The 16,932-nt window shown below is 36.7% G+C and overlaps 1 protein-coding gene across 1 annotated transcript in view; it reads left to right on the top strand.

The window, feature by feature from the left end:
- Positions 1–194: 194 nt before the first annotated feature.
- The window catches only part of DYRK1A (dual specificity tyrosine phosphorylation regulated kinase 1A), a 45,977-nt gene continuing 29,239 nt past the window's right edge, over positions 195–16,932 (top strand). Inside the window, exons 1-4 of the mRNA XM_007945537.2 lie at positions 195–395; positions 6,996–7,088; positions 9,257–9,445; positions 14,475–14,622. Coding sequence (XP_007943728.2) covers positions 276–395; positions 6,996–7,088; positions 9,257–9,445; positions 14,475–14,622 — 550 coding nt within the window. The 5' untranslated portion in view covers positions 195–275. The remainder of the gene's footprint in view (positions 396–6,995; positions 7,089–9,256; positions 9,446–14,474; positions 14,623–16,932) is intronic.

The raw sequence follows: 16,932 nt of genomic DNA on the forward strand, positions 1-16,932 counted from the left end.
TTCAGAAAAAAAAAAAAAAAATTAATGGTTGTTGTAACTCTTGTAACTGATCTAAACAGGAGGTACAAACTTTTGTTCTTCTTTTGCTATATAATACATTCTATAGTCCTTACTTACAGAACTCTAACAGATATTTCAGATGATACAAATATTAGGATGTGAATACTTCCTTAAAGGTCACTTATTATCTTCTTGTAGGAGGAGAGACTTCAGCATGCAAACCTTCATCTGTTCGGCTTGCACCGTCATTTTCATTCCATGCTGCTGGCCTTCAGATGGCTGGACAGATGCCCCATTCACATCAGTACAGTGACCGTCGCCAGCCAAACATAAGTGACCAACAGGTTTCTGCCTTATCTTATTCTGACCAGATTCAACAACCTCTAACTAACCAGGTAAGTTCATGATGTATCAGAAATGATTGCCCAAATTACAGTTTTATTCATCGTAACAGCATATCAAATAGGCAAAATTCTTTAATGGCATTTAGCTTTATATGATTTGTAGAATTCCAAATGGGCAAAACATGATGTTAAGTTTGCATTAAAAAGTTTGATGATTTTTCCCCCTCCACATCCGATTACACTTAATTAAAAAAAAAAAGTCATAAGCATAATCATTTTCACTCATTCTAGAGAGGGGAAAATTATTTGTAAAGCATCTTAATTAAAATAAAGTTAAAGAAAAAACTTGTTTTCTTCTAAAGACAGTTAAGTAGAAAAATGTAAGTTATAAGAACACAAGTTAGATTCTATTACAGTAAACTTATGGAGCTGTTTTATGATGTTATTAACTATTTTAGTACATATTGCAAAACAGTAAATACTGAGCTCCTTAAAATTCCAAAGAAAAATGCCTGCAAATTAACTATGCCATTCATTCTAATATTTAGACCAGAGATTCAGCAATTTTAATGAATGTTGAAACCTCTTAATGTGTGTATGCATGCACGCACAGTGTATGTGTCTGTATGTACATGTGTGTGTTTAATATCTTCCTGAATTAAATGCACTTCCTTCAGTGATTTTTAGTTTAGGGGGAAGTTTTCTTATTAGCTATAGTTGTAACGTTTCTTTCACCATTGATTACTGGGCATATGATAAGCACAAAAATAGCTGCCCTTCCATCTGTTTAGGATTTAGATTGCCACTATTTTATTCAGGTCTTTTAATAATATTTAAGTGATGGTAAAAATTACTGGGGAGCTCTGGTAGCATAGTGCCTAAGGCACTTGACTGCTAACCAGAAGTCTGGCGGTTCAAACCCACCAGCCACTCCTCGGAAGGAAGAAGGGGCACTCTACTTCCGTAGTGACACTGCCTTGGAAACCCAAGGAGGGGTCACTATGAGCCGGGACCGACTCGATGGCACATAATAACAACAACAACAAAAATTTTTAAAGTTAAAAATCAATTGTAGTGATGCATTATTTGTATGAGAAAATTATGTTTTTCTGAATTCATCACATACGATTTTAATGAGCAGCTGACTGCACTTAAGTAATATGTTTCTTAGGAGGTGCCCTTGTGTGTGTTATAAGATATAACCAATATGTAAGCTGGCATTACATTTACAAAATGCTTCATAGTCAAATAGTTAATAAGGTGAGTTAGGACAAGACTTAGAAGTCTTGAAATTTATTTCATGTGATGAATTGATAGAGAAATGTAATTCTGTGTTCATGAATTGGAATAGTTGGTCAGAATGTTCTCTGAGTTTGGAAAGTGTATACCAGAAGAACATTCTTTGGCCATCCAGGAAACAGCAGCAAAATGTTATGTTTGCGTTGTGCTTTTAAGAAGCAAAGTATGTTCATGCTCGTTTCCCATTTCTTCAGAAGCAGCCTATCAGGCAGGGTGCTATTTTTATCTATACATTACAGTTGAAGGGACTGAACTCTGTGATTTTTCCAAGTGTGGAAGCAGTAGACTGTGGGTTCTGGCCAGGTATCTCTTTTATTGATACGGTGCTCTTTTGTAATCAATGAAGGGGTAGGGGAAAAAAAAATCCAGTCCTTTAAAGATATTTTTATAATTACGTAATTTTAGTAAGTAAGTTAGCAAAGCATCTATTTTTAGATACATTGAACATCTTATTTTAAAATAAGTATTTTCATTTAAAGATATTTTGAAAAATTCATATAATCTAAAAAGACTATTTTTAAAGTGATAATACTCAGCCAAATATTTCTGCCCAAACCCCAGAATTTCTGAACATAGCAAGGCAGCCACATTAGAAGAGATATCTATCTTATAACCAAAATATAAAACATGAAGACCGTGTGCTGATACGGGGCGGCCTACAAGTCATCAGACACGGGATGAAGGTCTTGATAGAGAGCTGGTTCTGTGGTTCTATGTTGAATCAGGTCAGGTGGACCCCTCATATTTGTTACTTGGGTGTATATTGGAGACCTTAGGCTAGATTCTCTTAAGTACTTTCTAGCTCTAAGCTTTTAGTATTTCATTGTTTGGTTTTCAATGTTTCTTGTTAATTATCGTATCAGTGCTTTTAAAATAAGATTATTGCAAAAGTAAATTCAAATAAGTTAACTGCATCATTTTTTTTTCTGGTAGATAATCTTATATTTGTATTTGACTTGGTAGAATCTTAAAAACAATCTTATTCAAAAACACAAAATTTAGAAAATGAAAGAAAAGTAGTAGAAGTAAATGAAGGAAAAATATGATTAGTGCTTGAAATACTGTCTCTTTGGGCTTTTATAGTTCTCACAGTACTTTTCATAGTTTTTAAACTACACAAGTATTTTGAGTATGTGTTGTATATACTGTCCAGCTTTGTTAATATCTGTCAGAATTGCAAGAAAGATAAAATGTAGTATTTCTGATTCATTATATATGAAAATATCAGGTAAACTTAAATAAAATGAATGAAATGGGTATTATTAAATTAGAAAATAATTATTGAATAAAGTCCTGGAATTTATACTATGGGGTATTTTCAGAAAAAAAAAAAAAAATTAATGGTTGTTGTAACTCTTGTAACTGATCTAAACAGGAGGTACAAACTTTTGTTCTTCTTTTGCTATATAATCTGTGTGAAGAGAAAGGGTAGGAGTATGAGCATTAAGGGCCTGGCTTTTTCCAGCTCTCAGTGCCAGATACCTGAGGCAGCAGGATGCCATCATATTCATTAACTTTCCATTTTGCAGTGAGGGCACTGTGTGTGTGTGTCTGTCTGTCTGTGTGTGTGTAGAATAGAATGGGAAGGATTTTGGGGACACTTAACAGCTTAGTGAGCTCCTGGGCCCTCTGAACACCATCAGCTTACTGTCAGCCCTACAGGGGAAGAAGGAAGCTTGCACATTACTATATATTCTCCTGACTTTGAGAGAGGCAGGAAGTAGAGCTCAGATGGTTAGGGTTGGCCTTGAGTATTAGTATTAACTTGTAACTGGGTGTTTGGAAAAGTTATTTTATCATTCCAGATTTGTGCTTATGGCAGCATATTGTAAACAGAAATCACAATGAAAGCAAAAGGAGTATTTACTTTGTAGAAATTACTTTGTTCTTTCCATGTATTTTGAGCATTTACCCTGTTCAGAGTGTTACTTGAAGGTCCTAATGTATACTTTGAAGGCCAATTTTAGGAGTTCTGAATGCTTTTGCTTTATAAATCAAGGTGCCCCTGAAATAGTAACTTCTGTTTTCAGAAGTATACAGGAAAAGTAAGGTACTGAGAATTAGCTAATTGATTTGGCCTTTGTAGGCAGAATTTTTAACTAGTGTGGAAAAAGCATAATGGTATTTTGTGATGTGCTATGTACACAGCACCCACTCATATTGGCAGCAGAAATTTGATGATGTTTCTCAGAGTCAGACTCATATCCAATTTTTTTTGTGTATAATTGTTTTCATGATTGTGTGATTTTGGTGGTTTGAGGGAACATTTGTCTTCTGGTATTATCAGTGGCATTGTACATAGGCATGTTAAAATTTAAGAAATAAATTTACAGTTCTGAATATAGCTAGTTTTAATAAGTACATCTACTTATTTTACTGATACTTATTATGCATACTTAAATTCTTTTGGCCAGCAAATAACCTTAAAAATGACTCAAGTGCAAGGGTGAAATAGAGGCCTCAAGTTAACAGAGAACTCTTGATATAATGCTGTGAGTTTGGTGTAAGACTACTTCCTTCTCATTGTAGCTTCTTAGGCTCTAGGACCTTGGTCAAGAGTCTAAAGTTCTTCATTTGTACAATGGTGGTAAGAACAGTACTTATAAGGTTATTGAGAGTATTATGTGACAGACATTTAGAAGTATACATGCTAAAAACCATTGTGTTCAGGAATTATTTGCTGCCATTATTTTATTATAGTTACTCAGTTGGTTCTAGCAGTAGTTATACTTTCTATCAACTTGTCTTAAAGTTGCAATGAAACATTTAATTAATTCAGACTTTGTGAAACTTTCACGTTGAGGCTGTGTTCCACCAATCCAAGAAGGAGCTTACTTGAGTACATTGCCTGCATTAGACTTTAAACAAACAAAAAAGAAAAACAGTCTTAGGGGAAGCCTCTTTCATTACCTTAAATGCTTTTAATAATCATTCTTATATAAAAAAAATTGCCATGCTTATTACTAATAATGTCTATTCATTAAATAAGTCTCCAATGAATAGTTTAAAAATGAAATATTCTATGAACTTATATCTCTATCTACTGTTTATATTTAGAAATATGAAACAGTATATATTTGAAAAAAGTAATTCAGATTTTTTATAATTCCAAGTATCTTTTAGATAAATAGTCATAATCACTGAGGCTTTTTTTCTTTCCCCTTAACTTTACTATTTGTTACTTGAAAAGAACATAAGAAAAGATATTAACTTAATATAATGATTACCACCTGAATAATAACTCTTTACTATTTGAGTATTTGTGCAGTGAAAAATTTTACATTAGTTTAGGAGAAAGTGCACTTAGGTAAGTGCTATAATCATTCCATTTGTTCAGACCATATATATGAGGATTGTTTTCTGTCTGCTCGTACCTACAACTCTCCTCCCTCCTTATTTGTTAGTGTGGATTAGGTTAATAATTATCTCAAGACTCCAACTATTTCTGTGAGACCTTATTATAATACATTTATCAACTCTCTATCCTATCCCTCCAATTGATCTCAGTATTCTTTGAGAGTGGGCTGTTTGGGTGACTTCTGGATTTGTAGATTTCACTGGCTTAAATGTTTAAGAGCTAGACAGGAACATAAAGATGGGCTAGTGATAATGCTTGCAGGTATCTTGATGTAATTAATTGGTTTAGAGGGTATGTTGATTGCATGAAGTCTCATTGAGAACCCTTTTACTGAGGTAGACATTTCATGGAAGAACGGGGCGCAAATATCAATCCAGAATCATTGGCATGTGAGTTGTAGCACACATGGGTATGTATATAGAGGCCACTTGTGCACTGGCTCCATCTGCCATGGAGATAGTCTGGCATAAAGGTTTCACTTGAACATGTCACTGTCTATTCGATGATAAAAGAGTATGGTTTAGGACTAGGGATTGGGGATTAGTGGAATATAATTGAAATCCTCTGGAATTTATTTGTGATTAGCATCTAGAATTATCATAAGCTGTGAGTTCATTTTGTTTATTCAAGTATTTATTGAACATCTACTATATGCCAGGCACTGTTTTAGGCAAAGAGAATACAACAGTGAACAAAAGAGATCCTATCCTTGTGGAATTTTAATTGGCCTGGAAGGTGGGGCTTAAAAATAAAATGATGAAAAGAATAAATACATAGTATGTCAGGTAGTGATAAGTGCTCTGGAGAACATCGAAGCAGAGAAAGGAAGAAAGAATATGAGGGGTAAGATGGATGACATAGTTTACTTAATTGTGTTAAATGACTGCAGATTTCAGCCTTCTTTCTTAGGGGGCAGATGCTTTTCAGAGGACAGGGCCTGGTGTGGAACTATGCCACCAATATATTTATTGGTGCCAACTGGTTCTTGAAATCCTGTCTTAGGAAGCTGAAAGTTGTCTCTCATGGTAGGGTTTGGCTTTGTCTCCTTGTTGTGAACCAGACAGATTTTAGGAATATATTCAGAAGAAATTTTCCTTGGGCCAGCTGTATGGTAAGTGTGGTAGTTAAGATTGTATGTTAACTTGGCTGGGCCTGGTTGAGTGGCTAGGCAGCTGAATGTAGTTATTTCCTATGGAGAGATCCTATTGGAGCAGCTGAGTATAGCTGCTTTAGGGATGTAGGCTGCTTCCAGTATATAAGAAGCAACTTTGAGGAAGGTCTCTAGCTTATGGCACACTTGAACTCTGCATGTAACCAAGTCATTGTTTAGCAGCCTGCCATGCTCTGCCGATCTTGTGACTTTTGATGGACGTGATTCAATAGACTGCCATGTTTGGTAATCCTGGGACTGTGCCTTTTTACTTGTCAACTTTGGTTTTGTTAGCCTCAGCAGCCAGCAGCTGCCTGAGTGAAGAGATGCCTCTAGTTTCAGTGGGCCAGGAACAAGAGAGCTGAAACCCAAGGTTGAGGGGCTTTCACCCAGCCCCTAGAGCCTGGCATTTTGAACTTGGACTTCTAGCCTCCAAAGCTGTAAGAAAATAAACTTCTCAGTTCGAGCCATCCCATTTGTGGTATATATTCTTGTCAGAGCAGCACTAGGTAACCAGAACAGTTGAGGGAACCCTCATGCATGTCTCCTGGATCAGAGGTTGTCCCACCGTTTAATTTGGATGAACAGGATTGAAACTTTGGGCAACTGGGTACATTATCTTCTGATTTTATATCTTTGTTTCAATGGTTGTCTTCATTGGAATTTGGATGAAAGAGATAACTTTGAGAGAGAATATGTAATCTTTTAATTTAGGTATTCCGGCCCCCCCCCCCCAATAGATAATACACCGATCACAGAAGTGTGAATTTATGCCATTTTATATAGTTAAAGTGCTAGTCTTTTTTGTCTATTTAAGGTGATGCCTGATATTGTCATGTTTCAGAGGCGGATGCCCCAAACTTTCCGTGATCCAGCGACCGCTCCCCTGAGAAAACTTTCTGTTGACTTGATCAAAACATACAAGCATATTAATGAGGTAAGGCTGTTGTTACAATAGCAGATAACTTGTAATAACATCTGTGGAAAAAATTATTCCATGACATATTTAAACATACCAGACTTTTTTTTTTTTTTGATTCCTAATGATTGTCATATTAAATTACTGTGAAGACTGGTAAGTTACTAATTTACTGATAACATAACTACAGATACATAAAAGAAAGCTGTGTTAACAAGAAATGAAAAATATAAAGATAATTTTGGATCATGAGTTTTGGCCCACAAATTATGCTGAGTTATCATTTTTGTAATAATTCTCCCCTACACACAGAAAAAGGGGGAAATAATGAGACTATAAAAGTGTGTGCATATGTTAGCACTTTGCTTAATTTTTACATGCTTATTTCTACATTTGCCATGGATGTCAGAAAACTCTTGAGACATATTTAATACTCATTTACAGTCATTTGGCCTAGTTTATTTGATTTCTGTATTTCTGTGGCATTAAATTGTCTTTTAAAACTACATGTGTATTCTCTTTTCTGTTTCTTTTAATGTAAGGTGTTAAAAACCTTTTTTGGTACTAGTGGTGGTAGTGTCGTTCAGTGCCGTTGAGTCAATTCTGACTCACAGTGACCTGTGCACAACAGAATGAAACACTGCATTGTCCTGTGCCATCCTCACAATCCCTGCTATGCTTGAGCCCATTGTTGTACCCATTGTGTCAGTCCATCTCATCGAGGGGCTTCCCCTTTTTCTCTGACCCTACATTTTTATCAAGCCTGATATCCTTCTTCAGGGGCTGGTCCCTTCTGACTACATTGGTGGTAGTAAGTAGGATTAAAAAAAAAAAACAACCATATAGAACAGTTTGAATTACTTGAGTTATAACTTGGTTCTTTGCCAGCAAAAAAAAAAAAAAAAGGTTTTTTCTGGTGTCTTGGACCTTTGGCTCGATTGCTATTTGCTTCTGTCCTTGACTCTAGCTTAGTGATTAATTGCAGTGAAACCTGTGAGAGCTGGAACTCTATAGAAAACTGCCATATTTTTCTGGGTCTTGCAAGTTTCCCACCTTTGACAGAGTGCAGTTTTACCATTTTTCTGTCACTCTCTATTAGTGGACAGTATTTATATTTGCCTTCTCTGAAAGGTCTTTCAAAGGTTTTACTGTATTAAGTGAGCTTTTCTGGGGAAGAGTGTGGGAGTGTTCTTGCTTTTTTCCCTCTTCCAATGGAAGAGCCCTGAACCTTCTACCATAAAAGCTTATCTTCTGCCAGTTTTAGAGCCATTTAACTAAAAAGATATTCTTTGATGCATATCAATTTTACAGCAGTTTGATGCTGTTGAATGCCAGTATCATCATACTACTGTGGCAGTGTGGCAAGATAAATTTGGAATGAGCTAAATGAATATTTATGGATTGAGTTTTGTCCACATTAATATGTTATAAAAGATTCCCTAAACTAGCTGTTAGTAATCTGAAAATACCAGATAAATTGTAGCTTTGTTGAAGCTAGTTTTTTAAAAATGTCTTGCTACCTTGTTTGTAGGAGCTCTGGTAGCACAGTGCCTAAGGGACTTGACTGCTAACCAGAAGGCTGACGGTTCAAACCCAACAGCCACTCTTCGGAAGGAAGGTTGGGCAATCTACTTCCATAGTGATACTGCCTCAGAAACCTAGGGAAGGGTCGCTATGAGTCAGATCCGACTTGGCGGCACATAACAACACAAGAACAACATCTTGTTTGTATAGTATTCTTTTTCTGATAGTATGCTAAGCGACGTAATTTACAATTTTCTCAAAGTCAGTTACCAATGACTTGAACTATTGACTAGTTTACCTATTATTTTTTCAGTCTCAGAAACTTTTTTGTCAGTCTATTTTGTAAGTCTCTGGCCTGGTTTCCCTGTTTATAAAATGAAGGGATGTGCATAGAATTATGTCTTTGTAGCCTTTCAACACTGTAACTATAAAGTAAGTTTCACCATAGACATTTTTTTCTCCCCATTGGTTATGTCAATGTTGTTTTCATAATCCAAATGTTAGTTATAGAAAATTTTGGGTTTTTCTAATTTAGTATCAAAGAATAAAAATTAGTCAGTTAACTATAGATAAAAAATTTGCTCATATATACTTTTGATATGTATATACCCCCCCCCCCATGATTTAAATTATATAATTAGAACTATATATTCTTATTTCAGGTTTACTATGCAAAAAAGAAACGAAGACACCAACAGGGTCAAGGAGACGATTCCAGTCATAAGAAGGAGCGGAAGGTTTACAATGATGGTTATGATGATGATAACTATGATTATATTGTAAAAAACGGAGAAAAGTGGATGGATCGTTACGAAATTGACTCCTTGATAGGCAAAGGTTCTTTTGGACAGGTAATGAAAAATGATGAATTTCATAAATTAGAACTTAGTGAATCATGTTATTTTGCCTTTTTATCACTAGTGCACTTTTACTATTTGTATATCTAAATAGTGGGTATGTACATATTTGGATTATCACAGTTCTCTAAAGATAATAAAAGTGCATCAGCTGTAAAAACTACAGTGGACTTTTTCTTGGCTTGACTTTCTATGGCTATTGCTTCTTTGATTGTGACTTTATTTTCATAAGGACTTTATATGATGTTTGGATGTGTTTTCAGCATGTAGAGTTATTTACTCTGCTGTCTGATAGACTTCCTTTAAGACAATAATTACCCTCTTCAGCTGGCACAGCTGGTACCCTCCCACTTTTCTGGAGGCTTCCAGAACCTGGGTTGTCTACCTCTCTCCCACCCCCACAGTCCTACCCCCCAGTCTTCCAACTGTATCAGGCCTCCGGGTAGACAGACATTTTTCAGGATTTCCTCTTCAGTCCTCATGAGCGCTGCTACTATTGTGGTTGGGGTCATTCTGATGGAAAGCATTCTACTAGGAAATACCTCGTTTCTCCTTTTCATTAATAGCATCTTCTCACCATTCACAGCTCTTCCGTCCTCAGCATCCTCCCCCCAGTGCAACCCCAACAAAAAGCATAGAACTCTGAAAACATTAGCGTTTTCATCTGTATGCCTCATTCATCAGAGCTGTCAGTCCTTCCTTGCACTTTGAGAAAGCCTTTTCTCTGACTGTGGGTCCCCCAGTTTTTGCCATTTGGTAATTTTCCTGTCTCATTGAGGCACACATCTCACTTTTGTTTGAGGCATGGATTGCTTGTAATCCTAGTCTTCTTTGCCTTGAAATCTTGGTGCAGTAAAATTGTATTCATCCCTTGGATGTGTAATCTGCCATCCAAATCACTTTTAACTTTCAGGTCTTAAGGATAGAATGGGGCTCAAAATGACTTTCTCTGGATAGACTTTTTTTGTTTTTGTTCTTTTATAACATGAACTTGCATTCTCTTTTCTGTTTCTGGCCTAAGAGAAAGCAAAATAAGCACTTTCCAGGCTGTGAGGAAAATTCATCATGTCAGTTTAATCGTGTTTTGGACAAAGTGTATGCTGTAGATCATTAGCAGCCACAGGTCTACTTACCGAGAAAAATCCAAGCTATTGCACATGAAAAAGGGGTATGAATAACGATGTTAGATGACTTGTGTAACTCCAGTGTGGCTGTGGGGGCACTGATGTTACCTGCAGAGTTTCCCATGATTTGTATATAACTTAAGGATTTTTTTCTTTTCCTTGTATATAGCCCATTTTTCTTCTGAGTCAGGAGTTTCTCAGTGGTTTGGGAGCCCTGTCTATGAAGGTATTCATATTTTCTCAGACGTAACTTCTGGTTCTTTCTCTGAGCCTCTTAAGAAAAGGCCTTTCTAAGTCCTGGCTCTTAATGAGGCTATATAGATTTAAGGAGTGTCTGTCTCTACCTTGAAAAACTCTACAACATTTAAACAGTTACTGATAAAAAGACATTTTTAAAACTTTTGTGATACCTGTCATGGAAATTATGGCCATAAAGCCTACTCTAGTTAGCTGTCCCCAAATGCTAAGTCTTTATACTAGCAGCTATTTTCTTCTTCCCCTCCACGTTAATTTTCTCATACTTTAATTTGTGCTGATGAGCATAGTAAAACTGTAAAAATGTTGTTGTTGTTATGTGCCATTGAAGTGGACCTGACTCATAGTGACCCCTCCTTGGGTTTTCGAGGCGGTATCACTACAGTAATAGATTGTTCAACCTTCCTTCCCAGGAGTGGCTGGGGGCTTTCAACTGCAAGCCTTCTGGGTAGCAGTCAAGTGCCTTAGGCACTATGCTACCACCGGGTCAAACTGATAGTACCTTTTAGGCTGAAGTGTTGTGCAGTGTTCACATTCAGGTTCAGGGCCTGTCAGTTACTAGCATGTCTTCCATATTAATCTGGCATTGTAAAGTTTCCAGTGCCAAGTCCTTGTCAGAGGAGCTCCTCCCCCAATGGTTATCAATCCTGATTGCATGTTAACATTTCCCTGGAAGCTCTCAAAAGTACTGGTGCTTGGGCCCCAAACCAATTAAGTCAGAATTTCTGGGGTAGACTCTGGGCCTTGGTATTATTAAAAACTCTCCATTGAATGTGTAACTCATAGTTGAAAACCATTGCTTTAGCGTTTAGCTGGTTAACTATTTGCTAAGTCAGTAAATAGTTGGGCCTCTGTTACATGACCTTTGTTCTGGAGACCATCAGAATCTGGGCATTGAACTGTCACTGCCTGTCTTGATGTAGTCTGTGTATTCAGTGAAACAAGTATATCAAAACCATCCAAATTTTACACGGTGGTCCCCTCTGATTTATAAAACAGGAGATAGTATTTCTCAGAGTAGAGTGACACAAAGGATACAGCATTTTTCTTTCCAAGTTTGATTTCAGCTGAACTGTTTTATCCTTTATCGTTCACAATGTACTTAGCCTTGGCTGATGTAGATTTTGGAACATGCCTTCCATTCTCTTTTACTGACCTAGTACTTCTCAACCTACACATTGGAGTCACATAGGGTTCCACCCCAACCTTAAAATAGAAGTTCTCCTGACTCCATACTTTTTTGAGTGAGCCAGAAAATGTATCTAAAACTATTACTTATTCAGAGTACATATAATAACTTATTTTAAATCAATTAAAATTAAAGTGGTTGTCTCTAGTTAGTAAGGATCTAATTTTATCTATGTATTGATTTCCTAATTTTTAAGTAGATTTCTTTGTTAATGCTATGAATCTTGTTTATTTTAACTTTTTATTACGATTTGGGTAAAAACTTACAGAGCATATTGATTTTCCATCCAACAATTCATGCACTTTTGGTTTTGTGATGTTGATTGTAGTCCCCACAATGTAAAAACACTCTTCCTACTTCTTCCTTTACTATGTCCATTTGTCCTTCTTTCCTATCCCTTCCTGCCTTAAGAGCTTTATTCCTGGACAAATGCTGTGCCTTTGATCCTGTGTGGTTGATTGTTCACAGGAGTGCTTACCTTTCTGTTGTTACTGTTCACCTTATAACCCACTTCCATTGAGTTTATTCTGACTCATAGTGACCCCCCCATTGGGTTTCCAAGGCTGTAAATCTTTACGGAAGTAGGTTGCCTCATCTTCCTCCCAAAAGCAGCTGATGAGTTTGAACCATTACAGAACTGCCTATTATTTGGCTGAAAATTGAGTGACAGGAGTAAGTGCAGTTCCAGACTTGAAGGGTGTGTAAGGGCTATATCATTTTAGGGTTCTACCAGTCTCTTAGACTAGTAATCCTCATCTTTTTTTTTTTTTTTAAATTTATAAAACTTATTTTAAGTGATTCAGTTTAAAATGAGAGGTGTGCATGCTGATTTGCTTATGATGCCACTTTTTCTAGTAATTTCATTTTAAAACTATCAAAATCTTGTTACAGCATTTAACTTGGCAGAACTTTCTTGATTATTTATGTTTGTGTATATATGTATGTGTGTATATATATTACTATAATTGTTTTATATGCTTAAATCTTTATCTGAGATTATAATTTAAAATTAGAGTTACTGCATTTCTGAGATGAGTTTGTTGTTGTTGTGACGTGCCGTCGAGTTGGCCCTGACTCATGGAAACCCCTCCTTGGGTTTCCGAGGCAGTATCACTACAGAAGTAGATTGCCCCATCTTCCTTCCAAGGAGTGGCTGGTGGGTTTGAACCGCCAGCCTTCTGGTTAGCAGTCAAGTGCCTTAGGCACTGTGCTACGACTTTTAAACATTTCACACATATACCTGGGATTTAAACAGGTTTTTCTCTCATTAAAAGAAAAATCAATATCAAAGTTATGAAAACTTGTTAGCCATAACCAAACATCTTGAAGGAATAAGTCACTGGGCTTGGGAGCATAGAACCACAGTCTTGAGGGACAGCTAGTTCAATTGGCGTAACATAGTTCATAAAGACAATGTACTACATCCCGGTGTGGTGAGTAGTGACTGAGGTCTTAAAAGCTAGCAAGCAGCCATGTAAAATGCAGCTGTTGGTCTCTTCCCCAGCTGGAGTAAAGAATACCAAAGACTCACAGAAACAATTAGTTCACACGTTTAATGGACCACCTGAACTACACTTTCCACTACTCTGATATTACAACTGGATGGTTTTCAGTTATCACTACTGACCACTCTGAATGAGACCACAGAAGGTTCTGAACAGAATGGGAGAAAAATGTAGAACAAAATTTAGTATCATAAAGACAGACCAGACTTACTAGTCTGCTAAAGACTGGTGGAACCACTAAGACGGGTGGAACCCCTAAGACGGGTGGAACCCCTGAGATTGTGGCCTCTTTGACACTGCAAACTTGAAACTGAACCCACTGCCAGGGATTACCTTGCAGCCAAACACACAGGCCTTTAAAGTGAATAATAACACTTGTGAGGTATATACTTCTCAGAATAATCAACCAAATGACACCAAAAAGGCAGCATTTGTTCCAAAACTAAGCTTAGAATGCAGCAGGGGGCATACAAGAAGGAAGAATGGATAAGAGAAACCCAGGGAGGAAGCTGTAAGAGTGTTGTTACATTGAGGGAATTGCAAGTAATGTTACGAAACACAATGTGTATAAATTGTTGAAGGGAAAGGTAATGTATTCTGTAAACTTTCAGTAATAGGATTTGGTAAGCACAAGGACAAACTGAAACACTTGCCAAGATTTGTAATTTATTTGTAGAAGAAAATAGTTCATCTGATTTTGATAAAGTTACCTGTTAAGTAGATAATAAGAAGTGAAAAGGGTTCACTTAAAATTACTGTGTAGTAAATAGGTGTTACTTTGAATTAAAACAGATAGTATCTCCTCTAATTAAGAAGATCAGGAAAATTAAAATTGGAAAATGCCCACTTAAATGACAGGAAAATGCCACAGCTAAAGTGAATTATAAACTGTTGTGAAATTGTCATTAATGAAATATAAAGAGAATTATTACCCTTTCTTCCTCTTTCAGGTGGTAAAAGCATATGATCGTGTGGAACAAGAATGGGTTGCCATTAAAATAATAAAGAACAAGAAGGCTTTTCTAAATCAAGCCCAGATAGAAGTGCGACTTCTTGAGCTCATGAACAAACATGACACAGAAATGAAATACTACATAGGTAAATAACTAAAGCAGTGTGCCCCAACTCGAACCAGAAATTTGTAAATTAATGATTTTGTATCATGTTGTTGATTTTATCTTTAAGTGATTGACTAAAAATTTAGACTTATTTCTGTTGTTGGGCATAGAGTTAGATAAGTAACTTACTCTGGCAGTAATATCCAGGTGGTATACAATGTAGAAAGAAGTGAGAATAGTATCACATTGCACATTTTTTCAGAGGATCATCTTTTTGGTAACATTTTATTATTACTAGTTGCTGTTGAGCCTATTCTACTTGATGGCAACCCCATGTGTGCAGAATGAAACTGTTCCAAAGGATTTCCAAGGCTGTGACCTTTTGGAAGTAGGGCCTATGGCTGGGTTCCAACCACCAACTTTTCAGCTAGTAGTCAAATGCTTCACTGTTTGCATTACTCAGGGACTCCTGGTATACTTTAACCATTTCTAATACAGTTTAGAAAGTAAAAGTAAGCACTGGTTTACTTTTTAATGGTTATAAGAATTGCTTTTGGAAGTCTGAACCCAGATCTGAGGCTCCTCCCTAGGCTGTTATCTGCTAGTTTGGTAGCATTGGAAGCTGTTAGACTTAATGTAAAAGAAAAGATATAATAGCCACTGTTTATTGAGCACCTACCATAGCCCTTGAGCTTTTCTTCCATTATCTGTTGTAATTATAGCAACCCTATAAGGAGATTGGTAGAGTCTTTATTTTACAAATGGTTTGTTCAAGTAGTTACATGTCAGCATTGCAGGGCTCTGGAGCTAGGATCTGAACAACCCCTCTGCATGATTCCAGAGCCTGTGTTTGTTTCATTGTCGCATGATCTTCCTTCTGAAAACAAAAAGAAGACCAAAGAATGATGAAAATACTGACGTCCAGGACCAGTTGATATGTGCACAAAGCATATTCTGATTATACCTTCTATGATACTATTTTAAATCAAGTCCAAGATGTCAGTGATTTTATGACACCATTTTATGTACTACCATGGGAAAAAGTTGCTACCAAAAATGTGGTAAGCTACCATAAACTTGTAAGAGACAGACTTTAGGATTAGTGAATTATGGAATCTCCTATAGGCACTGACCAAAGTCTGTAATAGGTTTTGAAACTTGCTCTTGAACAGAGAATAGTTAAAGCGAATGGAAGAAACGATGAAATAAAATTGCTGAACGGAAGATTCCAAAGGGCAGCTCCAAAGGACAAAGGAAAGTCTTACAGTGAAGTATGCAAAGACCAGGAGTTAGAAAGCCAAAAGAGAAGAAAATGCTGAACGTTTTTCAAGCTGAAAGAACCGAAAAAGAAATTCAAGCCTCAAGTTGCAATATTAAAGGATTCTATGGGCAAAATATTAAATGATGCAGGAAGCATCAATACACAGAGTTACTGTATCAAAAAGGGTTGGTCAGTGTTCAGCTGTTGGAGGTAGCATATGATTAAGAGCCAGTGGTATTGAGGGAAGAAGTCCAAGCTGCACTGAAGGTATTAGTGGAAAAAAAAAAAAGTCTCCAGGAACAGACAGAATACCCACTGAGATGTTTGAACACATGCAGTGCTGGAGGTACTTCTTTGTTTATGCCAAGATATTTGGAAGACAACTACCTGGCCAACTGACTGGAAAAGATTGATACTTGTGCCCATTCCAAAGATGATCCAACGGAATGTGGCTATTAACAAACAATATCATTAATTTTACATGCAAGTAAAATTTTACTGAAGATTATTTAAAAACTATATCAGCACTATGCAACTTAAAGAAATTCAAGTTGGATTCAGAAGAGGACAAGGAACGAGAGCTATCACACTGATGTCAGATGGATCTTGGCTGAAAACAAAGAATACTAGAAAGATGTTTGCCTGTGTTTCATTAACTTTGCAAAGGCATTTGTGTGGATCATAACAAATTATCGATAACATTACAAAGAATAGGAATTACAGAACACTTAATTATACTCATGAGGAACTTGTACATCTACCAAAATGCTGTTGTTCGCACAGAACAAGGGGATACTGCATGGCTTCAAATCAGGAACGAAGTGCATCAGGGTTGTAACCTTTCACTATACTTACTTAGTCTGTATGCTAAGCAAATAACATGAGACACTGTACTGTATGAAGAACACCACATCAGAATTGGAGGAAGACTCATTAACGCCCTGCCATTTTCAGATGACACAGCCTTGCTTGTTGAAAGTGAAGAGGTAGCATAGTGCCTAAGGCACTTGACTGCTCACCAGAAGGCTGGCGGTTTAAACCCACCAGCCACTCCTCGGAAGGAAGGTTGGGCAATCCTACTTCCGTAGT

This window comes from Orycteropus afer, unplaced genomic scaffold (assembly GCF_000298275.1).
Source record: "Orycteropus afer afer isolate SDZICR_OR568_19922 unplaced genomic scaffold, OryAfe1.0 scaffold00137, whole genome shotgun sequence".
Classification (NCBI taxonomy): domain Eukaryota; kingdom Metazoa; phylum Chordata; class Mammalia; order Tubulidentata; family Orycteropodidae; genus Orycteropus; species Orycteropus afer.